At 41.2% G+C, this 22,269-nt stretch overlaps 1 protein-coding gene across 4 annotated transcripts in view; it reads left to right on the top strand.

Annotated features, from left to right (window-relative positions):
- DAAM2 (dishevelled associated activator of morphogenesis 2) overlaps positions 1-19,348 on the top strand; it is a 177,206-nt gene extending 157,858 nt beyond the window's left edge. For all 4 annotated transcript variants that reach the window (XM_065755211.1, XM_065755203.1, XM_065755220.1 and 1 more), the window contains 6 exons: positions 668-836; positions 2,636-2,743; positions 4,303-4,363; positions 8,463-8,594; positions 15,675-15,845; positions 17,254-19,348. In XM_065755211.1, coding sequence (XP_065611283.1) covers positions 668-836; positions 2,636-2,743; positions 4,303-4,363; positions 8,463-8,594; positions 15,675-15,845; positions 17,254-17,469 — 857 coding nt within the window. In that variant the 3' untranslated portion in view covers positions 17,470-19,348. The remainder of the gene's footprint in view (positions 1-667; positions 837-2,635; positions 2,744-4,302; positions 4,364-8,462; positions 8,595-15,674; positions 15,846-17,253) is intronic.
- Positions 19,349-22,269: the final 2,921 nt, after the last annotated feature.

The raw sequence follows: 22,269 nt of genomic DNA, 5'->3' as shown, positions 1-22,269 counted from the left end.
CTGCTAGGAGCTGAATACATGGGCAAGGAAGGTAAAGAGAGGCTTTTCTTCAAAGGAAGTATTGTCACATCCATGCTATGGCTGTAAAGCCAGAAAGACCAAGACGTGTAATGTGCTGGGAAACAAATTCTGTATGACACTCTTACATCCACTGACTTAATAATGTGTTTAGTTGTTATGCTGTAAATATGACCTGACGTATGCATTGCTGAACAGAGAAAAGCTTCCATGGCCCTTCTGTGCAGGTCAGCCTTCCCTTCTCACTCCCAGTCCTTGCACTTTCCATCTTCTTTCAACAGTTAGGATAGGTGCCAGAACAATGACATTCTGTCAATGTGTCACTTACCAGTTGAATGTCATGGCTTCTGTGCGGCATTCCTGGTCATCAAAGAGAGCAGGAGAGTATCTTCCACTTTGCATTTTCAGTGGGAGATCCAGGAGAACAGCCCTGCTCCTGGGATCAGAGGACAGTCCTGCAGAATGATGAGGTTTATCTTCCTTCAGCTGTCCTGCGTGAGGGACTGTGGGTGGGAGAAGGACAGTATGTGAGCAGACTACACTGTAACATTTACTGTGCAACAGTCAGATGGGCACTTGAGGGCCTTTCAAATTATAGGGTAAAGTATATTAAAAACAATAACCTGTTCATTCCATTTTTCTTTTCAAGCCATTCTTCTGGCATCCAAAGAACTCATCCGCAGCAAACGTTTGAGGCAGCTCCTAGAAGTCGTTCTGGCCTTTGGCAATTACATGAACAAGGGTCAAAGGGGAAGTGCGTATGGCTTCAAGGTCTCCAGCCTGAACAAAATTGCAGACACCAAATCCAGCATAGACAGGTAGGCTAGAAGGCCTCAAATGCATTACTGTGCTGCTGCACCTCTTCCCATAGTGAAGAAGTGAGTGTATTTGTTGGGGTTTTTTTTGTTTTTTCTTTGTTTGTTTGTTTGTTTAACTCTCTAGGCCATATCTTATTTGGCATTTAAGTAGTGCTTTTCATTCTAAAGTATCCTGAAGCATTTAAGATCAGCTAATAACAGACCATTCAGATTCTGACACTCCTTTGGACAGTGCACATCTGTTGTTGGATTGGGTTTCTGCAACACTACACAAAGATGACAAAATGTAGTATTACACTGAATTAAGTTTGGGAGGAGGAGGACTTCTATGGAATTTGCCCTTTATACTGAAGTTTTATGAATGTGGTCTTGCAAAAAATAAAGCACAAAAAACTCTGACCAGTCTTACATATCCTGTGAAACATCAAATATGCTTCTGATACAAGACTCTCACAAATTTTATCTACACCAGAACTACGAATCATAGCTCAATGAGACTGACCTTGACTGTATCTAGAACAGCAAAGGAAAACAGCTGGTTTTGTTGTTGTTGTTGTTTTGCTTTGGTTTGTTTGTTTTTGATAGTGGAGCTGTTTATGGATACAGACTGCAGGTCTTTATAGTGATACTCCATGTTTTGATTCATATCTTCATACTGACTCTGGAAATAAATCCAACTGTGACGGGGAAGAGAATGCCACCTTCAGGCTTCAGCAATACTGAGATTTTCCTTGGGGATTTCCTACACTGATTGATACTAACTTATATCTTCCTCAAATTGTGATCCTGCTGAGACCACAGTTAGGGTGAAATGACTTCAGATTGTGACAGAATTAATAATAGTGGCAAGAAACTATAGGAAATTCTTCGCTACCTATTAGAGTTTGAAATAACAAGACTGTGTTTTGACTAACATGATGTCCTTTCCATATACTGAGGCTAATACATGTGTAGCTAGTGTTGAATTATTTTTTATTTTTTATTTTTTGCCTTAATGTAGCTTGACTCTATTTTCCATATATTAAATGCCCTCTGCAGATTCTATTCTCTCTCTGGCTCTCAGGCTCTGGTTTTAATGAAACAATGACCACCTGCTATCTTCCTGTCAGTTAACCACACAGCACCTACATCAAGTATCTGTTATGGCTGCCTGCTCTCTCTACATACGGAATTCACTGATACAAAATTGACCATTTATTTTACAATTCTTAAACCTATTCCTACATCTCCCCTAGATCTCGTTTCTTTCCACTCCTGCTTGAGCTGTTGTTTTCATCAGGGAGCCTCACTATTTGAGTACAGCTGTTTCACTGTAGGAATCTTCTTTGCAACCTTTGGACTTCCTAGATTTTTTTTATTATTCTTAGTTAACTCTTATATTCTTTCCCACATTACTTCTGAGAACAGTTCACTTTTCCCTTGTTCCTTAATGTCACTTTAGTATGTTTGTTTATTCTCTGAAGTATATGGGGATAAATATTATACTCCATTATGCAATTTTTTTTTCCATTATACCATCTATGGAGATGACTGGAAGCATACTATTGCTCCCAGAACAAATCAAGGCACTTTGGTTTTTAGTAATAATGGTTCACAAAAGACTAATTCAGTTGTAATCTATGATGCTTTTATTTTTATTTTTACTTCTTTCCAATAACAGAGCAGCTAACTGCTGATCTATTTCTTATTTTCTTCAGCCAAGTACATTTTCTACCCGAATATTTCTCATCCATTTGTCACAATCCTGGTATCTTCCCTTTCCTTCTCATTGCCAACTTCCTTCTCTTGTTTTTTGTTAGGAACATTACATTGTTGCACTATTTGATTATGATCTTTGAGAAGAATTATCCAGATATCCTAGATATTCAGACTGAATTGCAGCATCTTCCAGAAGCAGCAAAAGTCAAGTAAGTCCAGTCCCATTGCTTATTCCCAGAGCTGAAGTTTACGGTGATTTCAGTTAGCTTAATGATTACTTCTTTATTCACTGTTGTCTTAGAATCACAGAGTTATTGAGGTTGGAAAAGACAGCTCAGATTATCTAGCCCAACTATCCACCGACCACCAATATTGCCCCCTAAACCGCATTCCTCAGTGCCACCTCTATGTGTTTCTTGAACACCTCCAGTGACGGTGACTCCACCGCCTCCCTGTACAGCCTGTTTCAATACCTCACTACTCTTTCTGAGCAGAAATTTCAGGTTCCAACCTCAACCTCCTCCTGCGGTGGTCTTACCAAGTCATGACCAGCCTTTCAGCTGAGATACCTGCAATCTTTGATGTTATTCAAATGTAGACCAGCAGGGAATATTGGTCCAAATTAATTTGTTCAACTAAACTGACTGCTTTATTCAGACACGTTTATAGCTACTCTGTTTCCAAATCAGATGTTGTAACTGGACTAGTCATTGTAATTCACTCACCATACTCTTTGGCACCTCATCTATGTCATGTGGTGTTTTTTCTCTGTACCTGTCAAGAAGTTGTTCAAACTTTTGCACAAAAATGTCAAAGGCATCCTGCTTTCTGCACAATTTTCAGTATTTTTTTTCACTTCCCCAGGAGTCTGTTGACAATGAATACACAAGGCATCCCCTAAGATACTAAATTTTTAATTTCCAAAGCACTGATCTTCGCATGGTATTTGTTCAGATGTGGTTCTTTATGTAGGACTGAAAGACGAGTGAAAAAAATATAAGTGAAAAAGAAGTGTAGGTTCATATTATAAGACTTTTTTAAAGGTCTTGTTGTTTTGAAGATGTAGTCTACTCATCAAATATGTAGAGAAGATACCTGCTGACTTGCAAAATAACTACCTACTGTTTAACTGGAAATTAAAAGCCCTTTTTTTCATACAAGCCATAGGGAAAAGCTCTTGTTTGTATATGGCAAGCGGATAATTGGTACACCACTTGTGTCTGGGAAACATTTATTAACAGTAGGGTTACATGCTCAGTTACAGTGTAAGCCTGTGAGGATTTTCATATGGTAGAAATGCAGATGAAAAAAAATCTGCAATATTTGGACCACGAGGAAGGCAAAAAAATAATTTAAATATATTGCTAATAGTACTTAGCAGTTGACTGGTTCATGAATAGTACATAGATATGATCTGAGAGTACAGTGATGTGTGTGCTAAAGCTGGGACACCCTGCATTGTGCCAGCCTTGCCATATGGTTGGTATATGCTCCTTGCTGGAGGATCAGGCTCTGCTCACAGGGCAGATGTTCTTCCCATGAAAATCCTGATCTTTAGTGTGATCACAGGCAAGCAGGACCTGCATCTTCCTACATCTCATACAAAAGGCAGCACAGAACATTAACAGGTCCCTGGTGTGGTTGGTGCCAGAAGTCAGATACCAGACTTTGTGGGCCAATGATCTGTTTGTTCTGCTGCACAGTTCCTGTGCTCCTGTTTAACACTGCTCTTTTTGTTTTATCTGCTCCATGTCTGTCTCCTGTGCAGCCTGGTAGAGCTTGAGAAGGAAGTGAACAACATAAAGACTGGATTGAAAGCTGTTGAAGCTGTAAGTATCTGAAGGTTTCCAAAGCTCCATACATAAAGTATCACAGTCAGAATCAAGGGTACTATATATTTTATGATAAGAGAAAGTGGGCTTTCTTTTTCAGTTCCTTTCCATTCCAGAATGCATTAACCAAGAAAAAACAAATAAAAGCTTCTCATGTGGAGCTCCTGCTGATGACCTTAGCAGACTTAAGCCTAATGAAAAGCTTATTTGATCTCAGCATGGAGAGTAAAAGGACAGTTTGACAAACTGCATCCAATGGAAGGAAAATAAAATTCTTTCTCTTTCTTTCTGGGGGATGAATGACTGCTGAGCAAGTGTTTCACATATATCTTGAAGTACTAGTAAACAGGTAGTGCATTCTAATATGCTACCCTAATTTACCCTATGCACTCCTTGGGAAAGCAGACAACATAAAGATGAGAGAATGGAGCTGTCAAGCAAAGCTGCAATGTCCCTGCTCAGTAAAATTAACGAAAACCCTTTAAATTGGACTGAAGTTACTTGTGTTTCATCAGTATTTGGTGCAGAGAATCTCAGCAGAGAACAGTACAAATGTTGTATTGACACAGTTGTTTGTATTGAACTGCAGGAGTAAAAGCAGAAGCATGGGTCTAAATGCTCCCTGGAGTAACAAATTCATGTGTCACCTGTGATTTCCCCACCTGGAAAACTTCATTACTTAGAATGTTGATTTTGTTCCTGGGGAAAGGCTCCTGAGGCTGGAGAGCACATTGCAAGAGCTCCGCACTTGGTGGCAAGATCTAGGAACTCCCACATTTGCTTCTTGTTTATGCCATAGATAAACATGTGTGTCTTAGAGCAGTCTGAAGTGTTTGCCTCCCCTTTGTGAAGGTATATAAGGCATTTTCCATATGTCCTAGCCACAATGTAACAAAGCCATCCCAAAGAGATGTTCTGTTTTTAGCAGATGCCCTTTGCTGTCTTTGCTGCTCATTCTTCGGCTTCTTCTGTGAAACTGCTGGCAAGGGGACTAGTTGCTGGGAATCCTGCTGTGTGGTTTCTATGAAATGATTACCTATCTAAAACTAAAACTAAACCAGGACTCTCCAGTCTTTCAGATCTTCTGTAAGATAGGCAGTGATGACTTAATTTTCCTTCCACATGGCCTGAGTTTGGTTTGGATCTTGGGGGCAATGAAAAGGTTCTATGGCCTACCAGCCAGGCTGTCTGACTGTCGCCAACAGTTCATACCTAATTAGCCTAGTGAGTCTCCTGGGAAAAAACAAATCTTCCAAAACCTTGACTGTGGGGATAAGGGAGAAAACAGCAATGGGAAGAGATATTGCTGCATTCACTAGAAGCCATGTTTTTGGGAATTAGAAGTACCTGTAAAGTGAAAGCTGACATAAAGTTCATGACTTGAAGAGAGGCCCAGTTTTGGCTGAGGCAGGCAATCTCCCCTGTTGAAATGTGAGTACCTACTTCTGTTTTACTTTCTGCAATTGGGTTATTTGTCCTCTGCCATTGCAGCCAATTTTTCTTCTCTTTCCTGTAGGTGGGTTCAATGGACAACCTTTCTTCCCATTCAATCACTATCTTCCCCCCTTACTCTTCTTGCCATGGTATTTATCATCTGGGGTTGCCAGCACCTCCCAGTCTGCTTGCTCAGTTTGTGGTTTTCTGGCATGTAAAAGGCAGCACTACAGCAACAATAGAAGATTGCTGTCAGGTGGAAGGGGGAGGAGGGGAAGGTGCGATTCTTGACTCCTGTCCAGAGTGTTCTCACCACAGCCTTGGCTCCAGTGGCTGAGAAGTTTCTTCAAGGCCCCTTAAGTATAGAAAGCTAAAAATAGTTTCACAGTCATATGTTCTTAATGGCACTATTAACCTTTTGCTTTCCTGGATTTGCAGCTTTTTAGTAAAAATGAGATTCATTCCTTTGTCCAGACATTCACGTTGCTATTACCTCATGTAGAATGCTCACAAAAGGGCAGCTAAGTTGTTTTTGTTCGATCAAAATTGGGAATTGAATTCCGTCAGTGGAATCTTTCTCTCACACAACTGAGAGACCAATGCTTTGAGAACACCCTGCCATGTTGAACCATGTTGAACATTTCATACATCTGGAGAGCCAGTAGCCCAGAACGCCAAGGACAGTGTCTCAGTGTTTCATCTATTGTCACACTATTATGACTTAAGATCGTTACTAGAAGATACAGAAGAGTTTCTTGTTTGCTGACATCTTTCTTGGGCTGACTATGCAACGATTCTGGTTACTTCTGTGGGCATTTTTAATTTGGAAGAATTACTCTGCAGGGAAGAACTGAATTTGAAACAGAGGATTAGACTACCTAATCTTATTTTTGCTTTGAAAAACTTTGCTTTCTTCTACCAGTCCCGAATGCCATTGATCTAAACAGTGTGTGTAAGATAAAAGAACTGGAATATGTACCTACTCAGGGAGAGGAGGGGAGGGGAGAATGGTGGGGAGTAAATAGTGCAACTTTGAGTTAAAATAGGCTTAAAAATCAGAATGGGAAAATGTGGCTGAAAAAATGTGTAATCCTCAGAAGGATATGAGATGACAATTCCTGTATTTGTAAGATCCAGTTCAGAGGAGCTGTAGCATAGAGTCTACACACTGCTACGTGGTGTAATGGAGTAGTGCTCTTGGGACAGACCCTGATGATGTAGTAGGAAAACCAGTGAAGAGGATGTAATATAAATCAAGGGAGGCAGTGCTTCTTTAACGTGGATTGTTCTCTAGACACCTACTCAGTGTTTTTCCTGCTGCTTTTCTACCCTGTGGTATTTTCTTGTAGTGGTTTCATTCTCTTTCCAGCTCACGTCAGAAGACAAAAGATAGCACATCTAATTTTAGATCGTCAATGACCAGAGTAATTCTTTGCATTCATCAACAGCGTGGAGCAAATCCCAAGGTGTTTCTCAGCATAAATTCTTATAAAACCACTCATTTGGCTCTGTGAAGCAGCCTTTTGATGGCCAGTAACACAGAGCACCAAACATACATGGAGCTGAAGTTGCAGCCAGCACAAAAATATTTTTTTCCAAAGGGAACAGAGGGTCAGATCATAACTTGACCTGCTGTTTCATGCTGATTTCCCAACAGGGAAAGCAAGGCTTTATCATTCCCACTGATTATTCAGCTGAGAATAAAGTACCAGATTGCCATTTCATTGTCCCCAAGAGACCATTGACTGCGTACAAACCAAGCACAGACGTGGGAGAGTGCCAGTCTTACTAGGACTTAGTGATTTTTAGAAGCTTTGTAGCTTTCAGTGCCACAAGTACGATGACTAGAGTACATGAAGGGATAATATGGATAATCTTGTCTTAATATTAAAAACCTGAGCCAGAAAGAGTTATTATTATTTTTTTTAGTAGCGGATAAGCAAAACTTAGTTTCCTATGGCTCCATTTCATAAATCCATAACTTTTGTGACATCCAAGCAAATGCTTATTGGTTAAGCAATGTGCTGGCAAATGTTTTTCAGCTTGTTCCTCTGTAATAGAACCAATTTTGACATTTTTTGCTGCTCAGACTGTGGTTTTCAGAGAACTAAAGAGGAGGTCCAGAGCTTGGAAGCACAATCTGTAGATTAGGCACACGCCTGTGCATTTCTCCAAGAATAAAGACTTCTGAGCCACCATGCAAAGAGAAGGTGGAGAGAAGCTCATAACTATAAATGTCCAGTTCTCCTGCATTCCTCATTATTTGTCCTTCTGCGTAGAATGCCATTTTGCATAGAGAAAAATAAAACACAAATTGAAATTAAAAAAAAGAGAAACAGCATCTTCAGTATTTCAAGTACTTGATACTCCAATTGTAAAATTACATTGGTGGCTTTCTGGGAGTGGTTGTTACTCTAGGATACAGGAAACCATAACTGAGACTTTCCTTCATCCCACTTAAGTCTTCTGTCTCATGTTGCAGGGCAGAACCTTGGTTTTAGTGAGAAATGGGTTTCTGAGGTAGAATTTTGTAGTTGTGCATGAGGTGTAGAAACAGAGCACGCTCTGTACTGAGTGAAATATGTGGGCTTCCCCATTCTCTTTATTTCTCAGTGAGAAGTCTTTGATGACTGTTTGTCAATATACCTTACTTCTCTTTCAGGAACTGGATTATCAGAAGAGACGCATACGGGAATCAGGGGACAGGTTTGTCCCTGTTATGAGTGATTTCATCACTGTCGCCAGTTTCAGCTTCTCAGAGTTAGAAGACCTCCTCAATGAGGCTAGAGACAAGGTATGAATAAGTTTTGAAGCACTGACTGAGACAAAAGCTTGCGTCAAAGTGGAGGTAGGAATTTTAGATGCTGGGAATGGAGTAAAAATGATAATAGACACTGAAGATATATTAGGCTGAAGTTTCATCTGATCCATAGCAATTTACGCCACGTTTTAGGATTAATAGAATGTTCAGTGCTCTTATCTGCTTGTTGCTAATCTACTTTAACAGGTAATGTTATCTGTGTGTGTCATGGAACTGTGATGGTAATGTCAGTGCTGCTGTGTTGAAGAGACTGCCTTTTAACCAACTTCTCAAAAGAGGTCCTCTGGTAATCAGTAATCAGTGGTAGTGACCTTCATCCCACCTTGCTTATTCAACTGGGACCATTTGCACTTCATTTTTTTCCTTTAAAAGTGTACCTTTGAGTAGTTTGATACCCCTGAATACCTGGTCTTTTCCACTTACTCTTGCCTGTCACTGCTTGTATTTCATTGCAAGGACAGTGGTCCCAAACATTCATGGTTTGCCAGACCTTTTTGAGTCCTTCTCACAGAGCTAGCACCATGTGTGTGTTACTCTTCACGTGCTGCTGTGATCGTTTTGTACTTCCACTGTCTGCACCTCCATTACCAGATTTGCACAGCTAAGGAGGTGCTTGTTCTTTGCTGATGATTGGAGTCTGGCACTAACCCCTCTGTCTCTTAGATGAATGAGGAAGAATTTATAGGAAAAGATTATAAGCATATGAAAATGTTTAGAGAAGAGCAAGTTCTAAAGTAAACGGTATGTAATGGCAAATCTACCCTTGTTGGCTGGCATGTTAAAAGTGCTTGGCTTCACAAAGCAAATGTGTTATTTCTTTTGGATTGAGTTGTTTCCACTCCTGGTGTCAGTCCTTGCAGGGATATATAAGCAGTGTTAAGGGACCTGTTGCATTATTAATGAAACCTGTGCCTTTGGATTGCTAGGCCTTAGATTTTGAAGGTTAGGCAAAATACAGGCCAAGGATGTGGATATTAAGACTCTCTACTCATCTGATCATTCTGCAGTAATGTCATTTGGGGATTCCAAAGCATTTCCTTTCTATTGAGGTAACCTTGATAATACTGACTTGCAGCTGCAAACAGGAGCTAGGGTCTCAGCAAGAGCTAGTTATCCTGGCAAATGCCAGTGGGCAGTAGTTACTACTTCACTTTGAAGATAAAACTAGGCAATATAACACTGGGTAGTGTTGTAACGAAATTTTGCAGAGAATAATATGCCTAATTTTTTCATTGTTATCCTATTGCTTGAGAAGGTTCAAACCACTTCCAGCATAGTAATGTTCACACTGTACTTGCTTTGTAATCACAACACCAGTATTTTACAGTCCACACCTTCACTGAGAGAAACACAAGTTTCTATGGTCTGGAGGCTTCTATTTTATGATTGGGTTCATTTTCAACTTCATTATAGTTAGGTGCACGTTTTTTGGAAGTGAAGGACTCTCTCCTTGGCTTTTGGTTTGATGTTACAGATAGATGTTATCCTTTCTTTTGACACACTGAGGCTTAAAGCCCAATGTGATTTATTTATGAGGTCAGTTATGGGATAAAAACCAGCAAATGCTACACATCTAACAGCAGTGCAACTTTCCTTGATCAGACACTTGCAGAAAAACTGCCTTCTTTTGCTTTAAAAATAACCAAAAAGTCTCCCTGCAGATGGACCGATATGTCTGGAAGTTGTTGCACACTTTTTTAGACATAGGCAACATAAAGCCCTCAATGAGAAGAGATGCTTTACTTTAATGACTATAACATGCTTAGGAAATGTTTCTCTACCTTCTCCTCACTATATTTGAATGCATGCCTTTCCAACTAATGCTCAACCTATGGCTTTGGCTCTTACACTGGTAATAAGCTGCTTTTGGACTCCTGAAAGGGAACTGTCTGTCCTTACCAATGCTGAGCTATTTCTCATGTTTGCCTCAGATTATTTTTCCCTTCGCTTCTTCTTCTTTTTCCTCTGTTTCTTTAAAAAAGAAAACAAAAAAAAGCAGAAAATTTTCAACAAACCAGATGTGCTTCGCAAAGCCTGTAACGTCTTCCATTCTCAGTGGTCTCTCTGTGTTTGTTGAATCACAAACTTTTTTTTTTTTTTTACCATGGAAACCTACAGTAACTAGCCAATTAAAGGAAGAGAGGGACTAAGACATCTGATTATCTTCTTCTTTTTTCATTTCTCAAAGCAAAGCAAATAATAAAAAGAAAAAAAATTAGTTGGAAAAGGAGGGCTTTTAAAAACATCTAAAGGGGCCCAGGAAGAATTCGTCTGGTTCACAGATTTATTAATAATAATGAAGGCCTAGTTTTAACAGCTGGAGTTGGATACCTTTCTAAATATAGATGTGGCTAATTGATTGCCATGAGTTAATCGGAGCCATGTTTCCTCAGCTGGCATTTAAAACAATACAAATTATCTTTTCAAACCTGGGAAGCTTTTTATTTTTGGAATATCTTGAGTAGAGGCAAAAAATCATTTCAGTATTGAAGTTTTGGAAGCACTCCATTACAAGGTGTGGTACTGACCTCTATAGAGGATATTTATCACAGTTCCTTTCAATACTTTTTTTTGGGCGGCCTTCTTTCTTAAACAGGATTATTTACTGCTAGTGGTCATGAGGAAGAAGTGATATTTTAAAGTTAAAGGGCCAGCTTGTCAGATGCAGACATCCGTATTTGCAGTGGAAGCTTTGTAACCGTACTTATCTCCATGCAGTAAACAGATGGCGTAGTTAAGAAGTGATTGAAAATTTAAACCAACTTTCTAAATAGGCTCCCTAGCACAGCTGGTTCTTGTTCCTTTTGTGTTTTTCTCACTTTCAATACCACTTTATAAGGGAATACATAGATTAGATCAAGGGATAATGTTTTCTTCCATTTCACATAAACTGGAAGTTGTGGGCAGGAGAAAGTGAAATTCTGCCCTGGAATCTTTCATCAGTTTTTACATGTTTTAGCAGGCAAAAAAGCTGACTTTTTCATGTCAGAAAATATATATATATATAGGTTGAATTTTGTTTATGAAAATTATTTTCTTAGTTTCCTGTGGGGAAGCAAAGAAAACGTCCTAGTAGACTAACGATGTCCTCTTGTGTAAATTTTATTTTCTTACTTTATTTTCTTACTTGAATTTAGTGACATTTGCCCTATATGAAATTTTACAGTATTTTTGAATGCTGACAGATAAGGACTTAACTATTACTTCATAACTCTTCTATGTGTGTGGTTTATAACAAACCCATATGTGAAGTATTTTGGATCATCCTAGGAGAATGAAGTCTGCTTAGTAAGGTAGTATCATTCCTATATAGTTGGTAGTCATGTCGTAGCTGCATCACTTCAAAGGGGGTGGGGGGTTCATTTTGAAAATCAAGCCTAAGCCGCGCTACAGAGGTACAAGGGAGGCCACAGTTCAGGCAGGGTTGATGAGGGAGATAGGAAAAGTGTCCATCTCCAGATTTTCTCATGACATCTACTGTGAGGCAGAGCATTTGCATTTATCATGGGAGAGACTTGAGTTCAGGATCTGCACGTGCATTTAATAAGCTTAGCACATGTAGTAACTGTTTTGAAGAGCAACGAGGCAGTGAAAGCCAAAATCCCTTTAAGAAAATAGCCATTAATGGCAGTGTGTTATGAAAATAAAGAAATATAGTCCTCCAAATGCCAGTTACTGTTCACTTCAGTCATTCTTTTTTAGAGACTGGTGATTTCTGTCACCCTTTGAGGCCACTGAATGAAGAAGAGGTTGGGTCTTAGACTGAAAAAGTTAGGGCAGGGTGTGTGTATGGGAAGGCACTACGGCCTGCCATCAGAAACAACCATTTGATAATAAGTTGTGTAGCTCCCGTGTGTAGAATTGCAGATGCTTCAGGGTGGGGTGGAATCTAACATATCAGAAATGTCTGTAGCACTTATATCTAGTTTACAATCTAGACAGTTCCAGAGTCACAGTTGAACTCATGGGAGAATCCTTTTAGAGGTCTAAAGTTGCAGAGAGAGCTGGGCACAGTTCTGCCTGAGATTAGTGGGTCTCTTTCTATTAACTGATCTGAATCTGCCCCATAAAGAGAGCAGAATTTTGTCTGAACTGCCTCAGTACAGGATTGGAGTCTTTGCAAAAGCAAACTCAGAATTACTTGTCTAGGGAAGATAGTTAGTGTTTCATGTTATAATTTGTTCTTCCTGTGTTTCCCTTGATAAAGGACAGCACGGACAGCAGGAAATTTTTATCATAGCTGTTTTTCCTCCTCACAGAGCCCCATTCCTGCCATTTCCAGAGCTCTTCTGCCACTGTTTAACATTTCACTGGCAAGCAGAGCCAAGAGTGTGCTCTCTGCTGTCCCACTTTCCCTCTCCTTGATGAAATAGCTTTTTAAAACAAACAACTGTCTAAACGATTTGCTTTGGCAAGGGGATAAATTCAGTGGAAAGTTTGGCAGAGGAAGCAGAGCTGGCACTGAGCTTATGGACCTGTTGTATCATGGAGCTTGGGGGCCCTAATGGTGTGGAAATGAATTTTTTAATGAAAAAATGAGATGCCATCCCTTATTACATTGGAAAACCCACTGAAACAGTTTTCCATCTTGCTTTTGCACGTCATCTGTCCCCAGATGACTTATGGAATAAGCAAGTTTCACACTCTGTTCTGTGATATTACAACATCACAAAATTCTGGGAATCATAGAATGGTATACGTTGGAAAGGACCTTAAAGATCATCAAGCCTTAGCCCACTGCCATAGGCAGAGTTGCCACCCATTAGCTCAGGTGGCCCAAGGCCCCATTCTATCTGGCCTTGAACTCCTCCAGAGATGTGAGTGATTTGTGAGTGTCTCTGAAAGGCTCTCGACATGCTTGGTCCTTCCATCACAGCAATAATTTTCATCTGTGTAGCAGGGAGGATGTAATGTCAAAAGCCCCTCTGCCAGTGTGGCACTAATGAGCTGGTGCTGGCAGCTGGGTGGCAGACTGTGCAGAGCATTTGCAGACCACACCACCCTCTAATGGAGACTTCTGTATATATAAAATCCAAGAACCTCAGGCAAGGACCCCCTCCTCAGCCTCCTAACTTAAAAGACTAGGAAACCCTGTGAGGCCAATAAGCCTTGCTGCTAGCTCCAATCATTGCTCTTAATTTGTCCCTTTTTTTCAGTTTACACAGAGATTAACCGCAAGTTAAGTGAGAAGAGATTCCAGATAGCACACCTACTGTGACCTCTGTCTGCTCAGGCAGCTGTGGCAATATATTTAAGTAGGCATATATTGCAAGAATATAGAGAGGGAGGCAGAGGTAGTACACATGTATATATTTGTCTTTAGAAGTTTCAGAGAAAGGAGTTAAACAGAGAAGTAGTCTGTTGCTATTTCCATACTCTGAAATCCCTCCATGACTTGCTGTTGCTGTAGTGCTTCCTTCAACTCCTGCCATGTTTGGTAGCTCAAAGCAACTTGCATTCCTTCCAATGTTTTTTTTTTCTTTTTCTTTTTTTTTTCAATTTACTTATTTATTTATTTATTTTCTCAGATACTTTGGGTTTCTTTGTTTGTTTCTGGCTGAGAACACAGCCTTTTTAAAGAGACAAGAAAAAAAAGTTATTGCTTCAAACTGCTTTGTGGGCCTGGCAGTGAAAACAGAGGAGGGGAGATACTGGATGTCTCAGACTGTGCCAGAAGGAAGCTGCTTTCCTTGGAGATTTCTTCCCTCTGCAGTTAACTGGGAGACATTGTTTGTGCTTTACCTGGTACAGAGCCAGAGGGTTTTATAAGTCCTGCTTCCAAATTCATTTTATGCTTGGGATCTGAGCCTGGACTGTTCTTATTCTTTTCCATTCTGCAAGAGCACCTAAGGAAAGGGAAGCTGGGCTGTGGTTGTATGAACTGAGTAGACACACAAGATATTTGGAAATCAATCAGCTTGGGAGAGGCTGGTTTTGTTTCAGTGTGTAGGGATGTCTGTGAGGATGCTGTGCTTGTCAGCACTGGTGCATGAAGGTGCAAGGGGGGCTGCACATTGGGGCATCAAGAGTGTATCACCAGTTCTGTAAGTTGCAGGGCAAAGGTGTATGAAAGAGGGTGGTTGGACAGTGATGCAGTTTTGGGATGTATATGGTTATATAGCAGCTATACACATACATGCCATATGCAGACTATCTATGCATGCAGTTGAGTACATTTTGGTGAGAACAGGGGCATGTTTGTGAGTATGAGGGAGCAAAGAAGAGAGTATGAGTACTGCAAGAGTTGTGTCCAGGAGCCAGGGGTTGCTGCGAATTTACCATATCCAGATCAGGACAGCCCTGTGACTGAAGTTCTGCCAGTTGGCTCTCTCCATATGTGTCCTGCAGCCTCAACATTTCCCTATTAAAATAAAAGCCATTTGTGATGTATTCACTCTCTTTTAAGTCTGCCCTGGAGCCCTGGCTGCTTTCCTTGCCCCTCTCTCATGCCGTGTCTGTCCATAGTCTCCTCTCTCCTAGGCAACACTGACTCAGAGGACCCCAGAGTGATGGATGACATAGCAAAAGGCTCCTGAGAGGACGGTCTACAACATTTCTTCACAAAATCTCTAAATCCAGTCCTTTTAAAAGTGAAATTGGGGAGGAAAGAGGAGGAGGAGGTGGAAGGGCTAGATGGGCTAGGATGAGCTAGAATTTTTTTGTTTGGTAGCTGTTCCCCAGCTAGCTCATTGCCTTTCATGCCCCAGCTGACACACAGCTGCAGCTGAGATATGACCAGACAGTCACACTCTGAAATAGCTCCATCAGCCTTAGGCAGTGAATGTTTTTTTTTTAACGGGAGTGGGTAAATAGTGCTCCCCAGCACCATTGTCCTGTTGCCTGAAGAATAACCAGTTGAGCAGATTCTCCAGGACAGAGGAACCTGCCATAAGGGAGGCACTTCAGTTGCTGCATGGGGAGGCTGTTTCTTCTCTGCACGTGAATGCTCAGGGGGCATTGAATTACGTGTGTAGTTACGCATAAGCTTTCCTCACTGTCTTCAGTGGACTGCCTGCCTAATTGTTGCTTTTGTGTTTTCTGCCCCTTTGACAGTACGCCAAGGCACTGAAGCATTTTGGAGAGAATGAGGGCAAGATGCAGCCAGATGAATTTTTTGGCATCTTTGACACTTTCTTACAGTCATTTGCAGAGGCAAAGCAAGATCTGGAGAATATGAGGAAGAAAAAGGAAGAAGAGGAGCGCAGGGCACGCATGGAAGCCATGGTGAGAACTTGGGCAAAAGAAGGCATTTCACTTCATCATCGGTTCATTTCTCAAGAGAGAAATGTTGACAGAGGCAGTTCCAGTGCCCATATCCTGTCACTGTTTTATGTCCTTCTCTTTGCCGCCTCTTTGTCATCTTCACAAATGATGGCATTTTTTTTGTTGGCTGTGTCCTGTCAGCTTTCAAGGGCTGTCAAAAAAAAAAAAAAAAAAAAGAATATTTGCAAAGTTTGCTTCTAAATCTCTCTTCTTTGAGTTCAGATACTCAAATCTAGTCCTACCTTTTCTGCCAAGGTACTTTGCAAGATGGTGCTTCCTGCATGGAGCCAGACTGCCTTGGTTTCAGACTGCTGGCTCTGTACAGAAGTACTTAGAGCCAGGTCCCGCCAGCTGGACAGCTTCCACTCAGACTTTATCATCATCTGCTGTGTTCTTGTCCCCTGACTGGGTATGGTGGCACAGTAAATGCCCTGTGCTGGCAGGCCGTAAGCCCTTGATAGCTGGGGCTGTGTCAGCCCTTGATGAGGCAAGTGAGCTTTTGTGCATCATTGATTTTGCCTCCTGGAGATCAACATGTATAACCCCAGGGATTCATGTGAACCACCCTCCCCTTCTGATCTCAGGTTTTCCTGGAGATGAGAACAGCCCAGCTTTTCCCTGCCTCCTTCCACCCTGCCAACATTTTAACCTCAGCAGTTGCCTGGCTCCTAACTTCACTGAAGGCAAATGCTACTTGGGAAGTTTGCCAAAAGAACCCTTTTATTCCTTTCAGAAGAGAAAAGAGGTAAAACTCTAGGATGCCAGCAGGCCTCTTGGAACTTCTGGACACACAGATAAAATGACAAGAGTTAGGCTCGAGTTTTCTCTCAGCCAGCACAGAAAGTGTGGGAGCCCACTATTAAAACTCTTACAAAGATATTAAAAAAGAATATTAAAAGAATATTAAAACTATTAAAAAGAAGCCTCTGTGGGCCTGATGTACTGAAAGAGAGGTTGCAGTTTGCTTTTGAGAAGAACCCTCCTGAAACATGGGACTGGTGCACAGTGAGCCAACTGCACCCTGGGAGCCATAGCCATGCCTTGGTGTTTCCACCAATCTTGGAGCTGAGCAGTGTGGAGGATTATTGAGCTCCCTGGTGAGCACAGTAGGTACTCTTTGCTCTGGGATGGTAATGCTTTGTGAGGAAAGCAGAAGATGCTGCTCACTCCTCACCTCTCATGCTCTTTGCTCACCTGTGCAAAAAAAAGGAAGCACAGTATGGTCTTCTGTTGCCCTTGGAACACAAGATGGCCCTATTGATAGGACCTTGATCCTTTTATCCCCAAACTGTACTAACACATCCTAGATGCTCCTTAACACAGTGTCTGCAGTGATCTAGCATCTAAAGCTCTTTCTCCTTCTCCACAGCTAAAAGAGCAGAGGGAAAAAGAGAGGCGTCAAAAGAAAGCAAAAGCAGGAAGCATCTCTGAAGAGACCGGGGAGTTTGATGATCTGGTATCAGCATTAAGGTCAGGAGAAGTCTTTGACAAAGACTTATCCAAGCTCAAGCGTAATCGCAAGCGTTCTGGAAACCAAGGCTTAGAGACAAGCCGGGAGCGGGTGGTGACAAAACTAAATTATTAATTACAAGAGAAAGAAAAATAATCAACCTAAATAAATGAAGAAAAAGAACAAAACAAGGAAGATGAATGTGTGCAATGGCACCTGGCTGATGGCTGCCCCAAAGGATTTCTTCGGTCTGTGGGTAGAGACGTTACCTTTCCATTGATCAGCTTTCCTCTCATCCCTTCTCTGCGCTCCTAATTTGAACCATTATGAAAGTGCCTCTGTGGAGCCAGCAGGGTCTGTGACTGGGCCATGCAGACCTGACAGATTTGCTTCTGGGAACTGATTGTGTCATGAAAGGCCTCATGATGATGACAGAAAGTGCTGGGCCTTGCAGTCAGCGTCACAGCTAGAGAAAGACGATTTTCTGCGTGCCAAAGTAAAAATGAACTATGATCTCCATCTTGCTGATAATAAGCAATGCTAATTTCACAACAGCTCTGTAAATACCTGTTACTTCTTCAATAACTAGACTGGCCTTCAGTCTCTTGTCAAGGTGTGGTTCTTGAGGTTACAAGTTCCCTCCCAGAATTGGATTTTATAAACCATTGATTAGCATCCAAAAACTGCTTTTGATCTCATATTGTATATAGAGTTTTTGTATGGCCTATACTGTCCAAACCAAGTGATGTTCAGAAGGAAGTTATCAGCTCTGGAACAAAATGGATTTTGAAAATCAGGATCGACATAAATTACTTTGCTGAAATCTTTTGGATTCTGCTGTTCTGGAAACTCTGAAATTTCTGTTCTGTTCTGGAATTTATTGATGGTTGAGCCTTGAAGCTCTGAAATTCATCTTCTAGGAAAGAAGTTCTGACTTGAAAACAATGCCACTAACAGGTTGGGGTTTCACCTGAATGATTGTGGAGCCTGTTGTAATTGCTGGAGATTGGGAAGGAAACAGCTAAACGTTTCTTTTCCATTTGTGCAAGATTCCTTAGTGCAGCCCAATGGAAACTGGAAGCATCTGAATATCGTTCACAGGTCACAAGTGGCAAAAAGCAAGTGGGGTTGCAAGCTGCAAGAAATGAGATTTCTTTTCCACTTGATACAGGATGCAACTGCTGTGGGAATGGACTGGACTTTCTGCATAACAGGCTGATTTATTGCATGCACCCCAATCCTATCTAGGGTAATCACATAGTTCAGTAAGATATCAGTGATGTCAAAGGAGAGCTGTACAGGCCACAGCCTTTTTTATTTAGAAAGGATTACTTAGCATGAACCAATGGAAAGTCTCATAAGGAAAATGGATTTTTTTTCTCCAGGAGGACTCAAAATTGTGGAAGTGAAGTAGGCTTTGGAAACGGGTTAATTCATAAGAAAAAAAAGAAAATTGTGTTTACACTGCGCCTATGAAGCACACAGTGGAAAAGCAGAGATCCCCAAGAAGATGTCTGAATTCTAAATTTGGTATATTTTCATGGCTCTAGGGAAGGGATTCAATTCTGTGGGCTGATGTAGCCCTTTTTTGTCATAATTTTTTTTTCTTCAGTCTTGTCATCCCTTTTGCTTACTAACTGTGGAGAGGGAAAAAGGAAAAGAAAGAAATCGTGATGGATTCTTTCTACTAGACAAGAAGAAAACAGCGTTTGATAAAAGAGACCTACCATTTACAAATTATGTATCAATAGTATACAGCACAGCACAAAGAGTCAAGGAATCCCAGGGAAATGGAAAAAGCTCCATTAGTCACTTTAATGTTTTGGTTTGATTTCTCTATGAATGTCACTTAACCTCAGGCTCAGCAACTAGTCTGCAGAATAGAACTTCTTCTGCCACACACGCTGCCTGATCAGTATTACACACTACAAATATTGGAGAAGCCAACAGTGGTGGTTTTCTGAACACTAAAATAATTATGTAAACTATGGAAAGAAGCAAAAAAAAAATAGAATTGTTAAACTCTAATGTTTCATTGTTTACTGAAGTTTGAGACTCCCACCCTACAATTTCCTTGTTTACGACATTCCAGACTGCCGCGCCTCTGTATAATACTCATCGTAAAGAGCTGGTATCTTACAAGAGCTGGGTGCATTCTCCTCCCTTATCATCCCATTGCCCTTCTGGGATTAGCTATTAACAGCAATATCCATTGCAGCAGACACAAGCACCTTGTCAAAGAAAGACTGTAATTCATAAAGGTTTTTGAAAGTTTAACTCTCACTTTTATAAGCATTTTTATTTTAAATTACAAAACGGATTTTTAGAAATTTCTCTTGTAAATTATATTAACAAGCTCCTTGCTGCTCCCCAGAGTAGACATGCCATATCTCATCCCTTTTTTTGTCTGTCATGTTTTAAAGCATGCCATATAACCTGTGCCATGTAAGCCATATGAGAGGTGGTAATATGTGCCAAATTGGTATACAGCTGAGTTTAGGTTTTGATAATCCCTGAATTCCAAAGATGATGCTTTTATGGATTGGAACATTGTAGATTTTCCCCCCTCTTTGTTCTCCTCAGTTTTAGGACTCATGCAGAAGTTCACGTGTAGTGCCAGTGCCAAGGTCAGCTCTGGTGCAAGATGTGACCTGTGGCTCTGTCCAACTTATGGCTGCTTGCTTGCTCCCCAGGTACTTGTTCAATATGGCAGACTGTCAGCAAGGCAGTTCTGTTATAGAAGAAACACCTCAGGGTAAAACCCTTGAATATAAATACAGCATTCCCCACTGCAGTATTTTTCAAACCAGGTTCATGGAGTGTTTTTTGAAACTTAAGTCACTTTGCCAGGCCATAAATGTAGCAGAAGCAGAGAGAGTGATAATCTCCCTGTCCATTTGTGTACACAGTTCAGCCCTGATTTGAAAAGCTGTATGATGGTACGCAGTGCACCAGACGCGGTGACAGTCAAAGAAAGCTGCTGTAGCTTTGCCACTTCCTCGATATATACACAAGTAATAAGAGATTGTGCAACTCTGATAAATCATCTGTGAGATACATTACTGGAACTGACAGAAAACCCAGAGTCATGCCCCCAGTTCATTGCAGCTCAACTTTCTTAGCACTCAAAGGCCAACTTTTGTTTTGAATTGGTGGTGGTGGCTGAAAGTTTCTTTCAGCATGCTGAACAGTCTCCCCTGACTGTTCACTCCAGGGTGACTGTTCATGAAAAGCACTCTGGAAAAGCTTGGTTACTCACTGAGGCAAGCAGTGATTTCATCTGAGTGGTGACAAGAGGAGAGTCCCATTAATGTGTCTGCCCTAAAAGCTGAGGCTGGCCACAGCAGATATGGAAAAATTTGGAACTGCTCTAGGACCCAACTTCAGATTTTTTGCATAGCCTAGTTCATCCTTGCTTGGAGTCTCCGGCATGCAGTGAGTGCAGCTTTGCTCTGTTCCTCATATGCAGTTTTGATAGAGTTGCTCAGTGCTGAAGAAAGCAGGAAAATCTATTCCTTGTCCTCTAGTGCCTCTGTAGCCTGGATGGGCATAGCAAGCAGTCATGAAGCATAACGTTAAGGCAAAAGCTGCTTATCGTATTGTGAGGGACAGAGAAGAACTAAGTTCTGCTGTTGTCCTTGCAGCTGTGCATAGCACCAGCATTTTAAGTTGAAGAGGAGGAAATGTGGAAAAGGTTATAACTGAGGGCTTCTTCTACCTTATACTCTTCCTAGAGGAATGTAGTTGTTGCTAGCTTTGTGATGAAGTTCTTCACACCTAGAACAGGAGGTACTTTCTAATTCTCCATATCTTGTCTGTAGAGATCTAATGCTTCTTCACTTACCTATGTGTCTTTGTGTCGTTCTTAAGCAGATTGCATTAGGAGGACCCCAGAAAAGACTGCAGAACTTCCCCCCACACACACCCCACTCCCTTTGCTCTTTGTCACTCTTCTCAGTTGTCCATAAGTCTCTGAAAATGCTACCAAGTAAAGTGACTTCAGGGCAGCGAGGCCCTTCCGTGCTCTCCAGCACAGCTATGGTCTGGGCACTGGTTCCCTACAAGAGCAGAAGCAGGACTAATATTCAGGGATGAGAGACTCTCCACTAGAGAGATAGCTTGGGCATCCTTCAGAAGCATTTATGTAATGTGTTCACAATGTCTGAGGAAGGGAAAGGCATCATGAGGGGCCCTGATGGAAGGCTGTGGAGCAGGTGTTTCTGTAATGGTCAGCTCCATTGGCTGAATCTTCCCTCTTTTTTAGGAAAGCTCGCACTCTGAACTGGGTTGCACAGGAGAAGCTTGTGTCAGGAGTTTCCTTGAGGGGAAAGGAGATCAGTTGTACAGTTGATGATGTACATGATATATGCAGTTTTGTTTCTAGGTTGGTTGTTTTGTGTTTGTTTTTGTTGTTGTTTTCTTTTTTGTTTGGGGGTTAAATGAATTTTTTTTTTAATGGTTTTAGGAATCTCTAAGGGGAACCTGTAAATCTGACACCTCTATTTATTTTGCCTTATTTTAGTTCGCTATGTTTGTATGTATACACTGCATTACAGCAAAGACTATTGAGACCGTGCCAGGGCATTACACCAGCTAGACAGCCGGCGTGGCCATTCTGCAGCAAGCTGAGCTGGGTGAGGGGCAGTGTGGGAGCAGCCTAGGTCTGGGAAAGGAGGCAAGGAAGAACTTCACTATTGCTTTCATAGGAATCACTCTGCCCTAATAATGATGGACTTGGGAAAGCATGTCTTTTAAAGTATGTAGGTTATTTTAGAACGGATTCTAAAAACAACTGTTTTCTTGTCATGAATCATGGTGGGAATATTGAGGAGAGTTAAGCTACACAGTTGCTAACTCAAATTTCAACCTCCAACTCAAATTCTGCATGTAAAGCCAGAGAAGCTCAAATAGTTTTACAAGTATGGATCATTCCCT

This window comes from Cyrtonyx montezumae, unplaced genomic scaffold, assembly GCF_038088225.1.
Source record: "Cyrtonyx montezumae isolate F1298 unplaced genomic scaffold, pur_monq_1.0 scaffold_0, whole genome shotgun sequence".
Lineage (NCBI taxonomy): Eukaryota > Metazoa > Chordata > Aves > Galliformes > Odontophoridae > Cyrtonyx > Cyrtonyx montezumae.
This window is presented reverse-complemented; position numbering and strand designations above follow the sequence as displayed.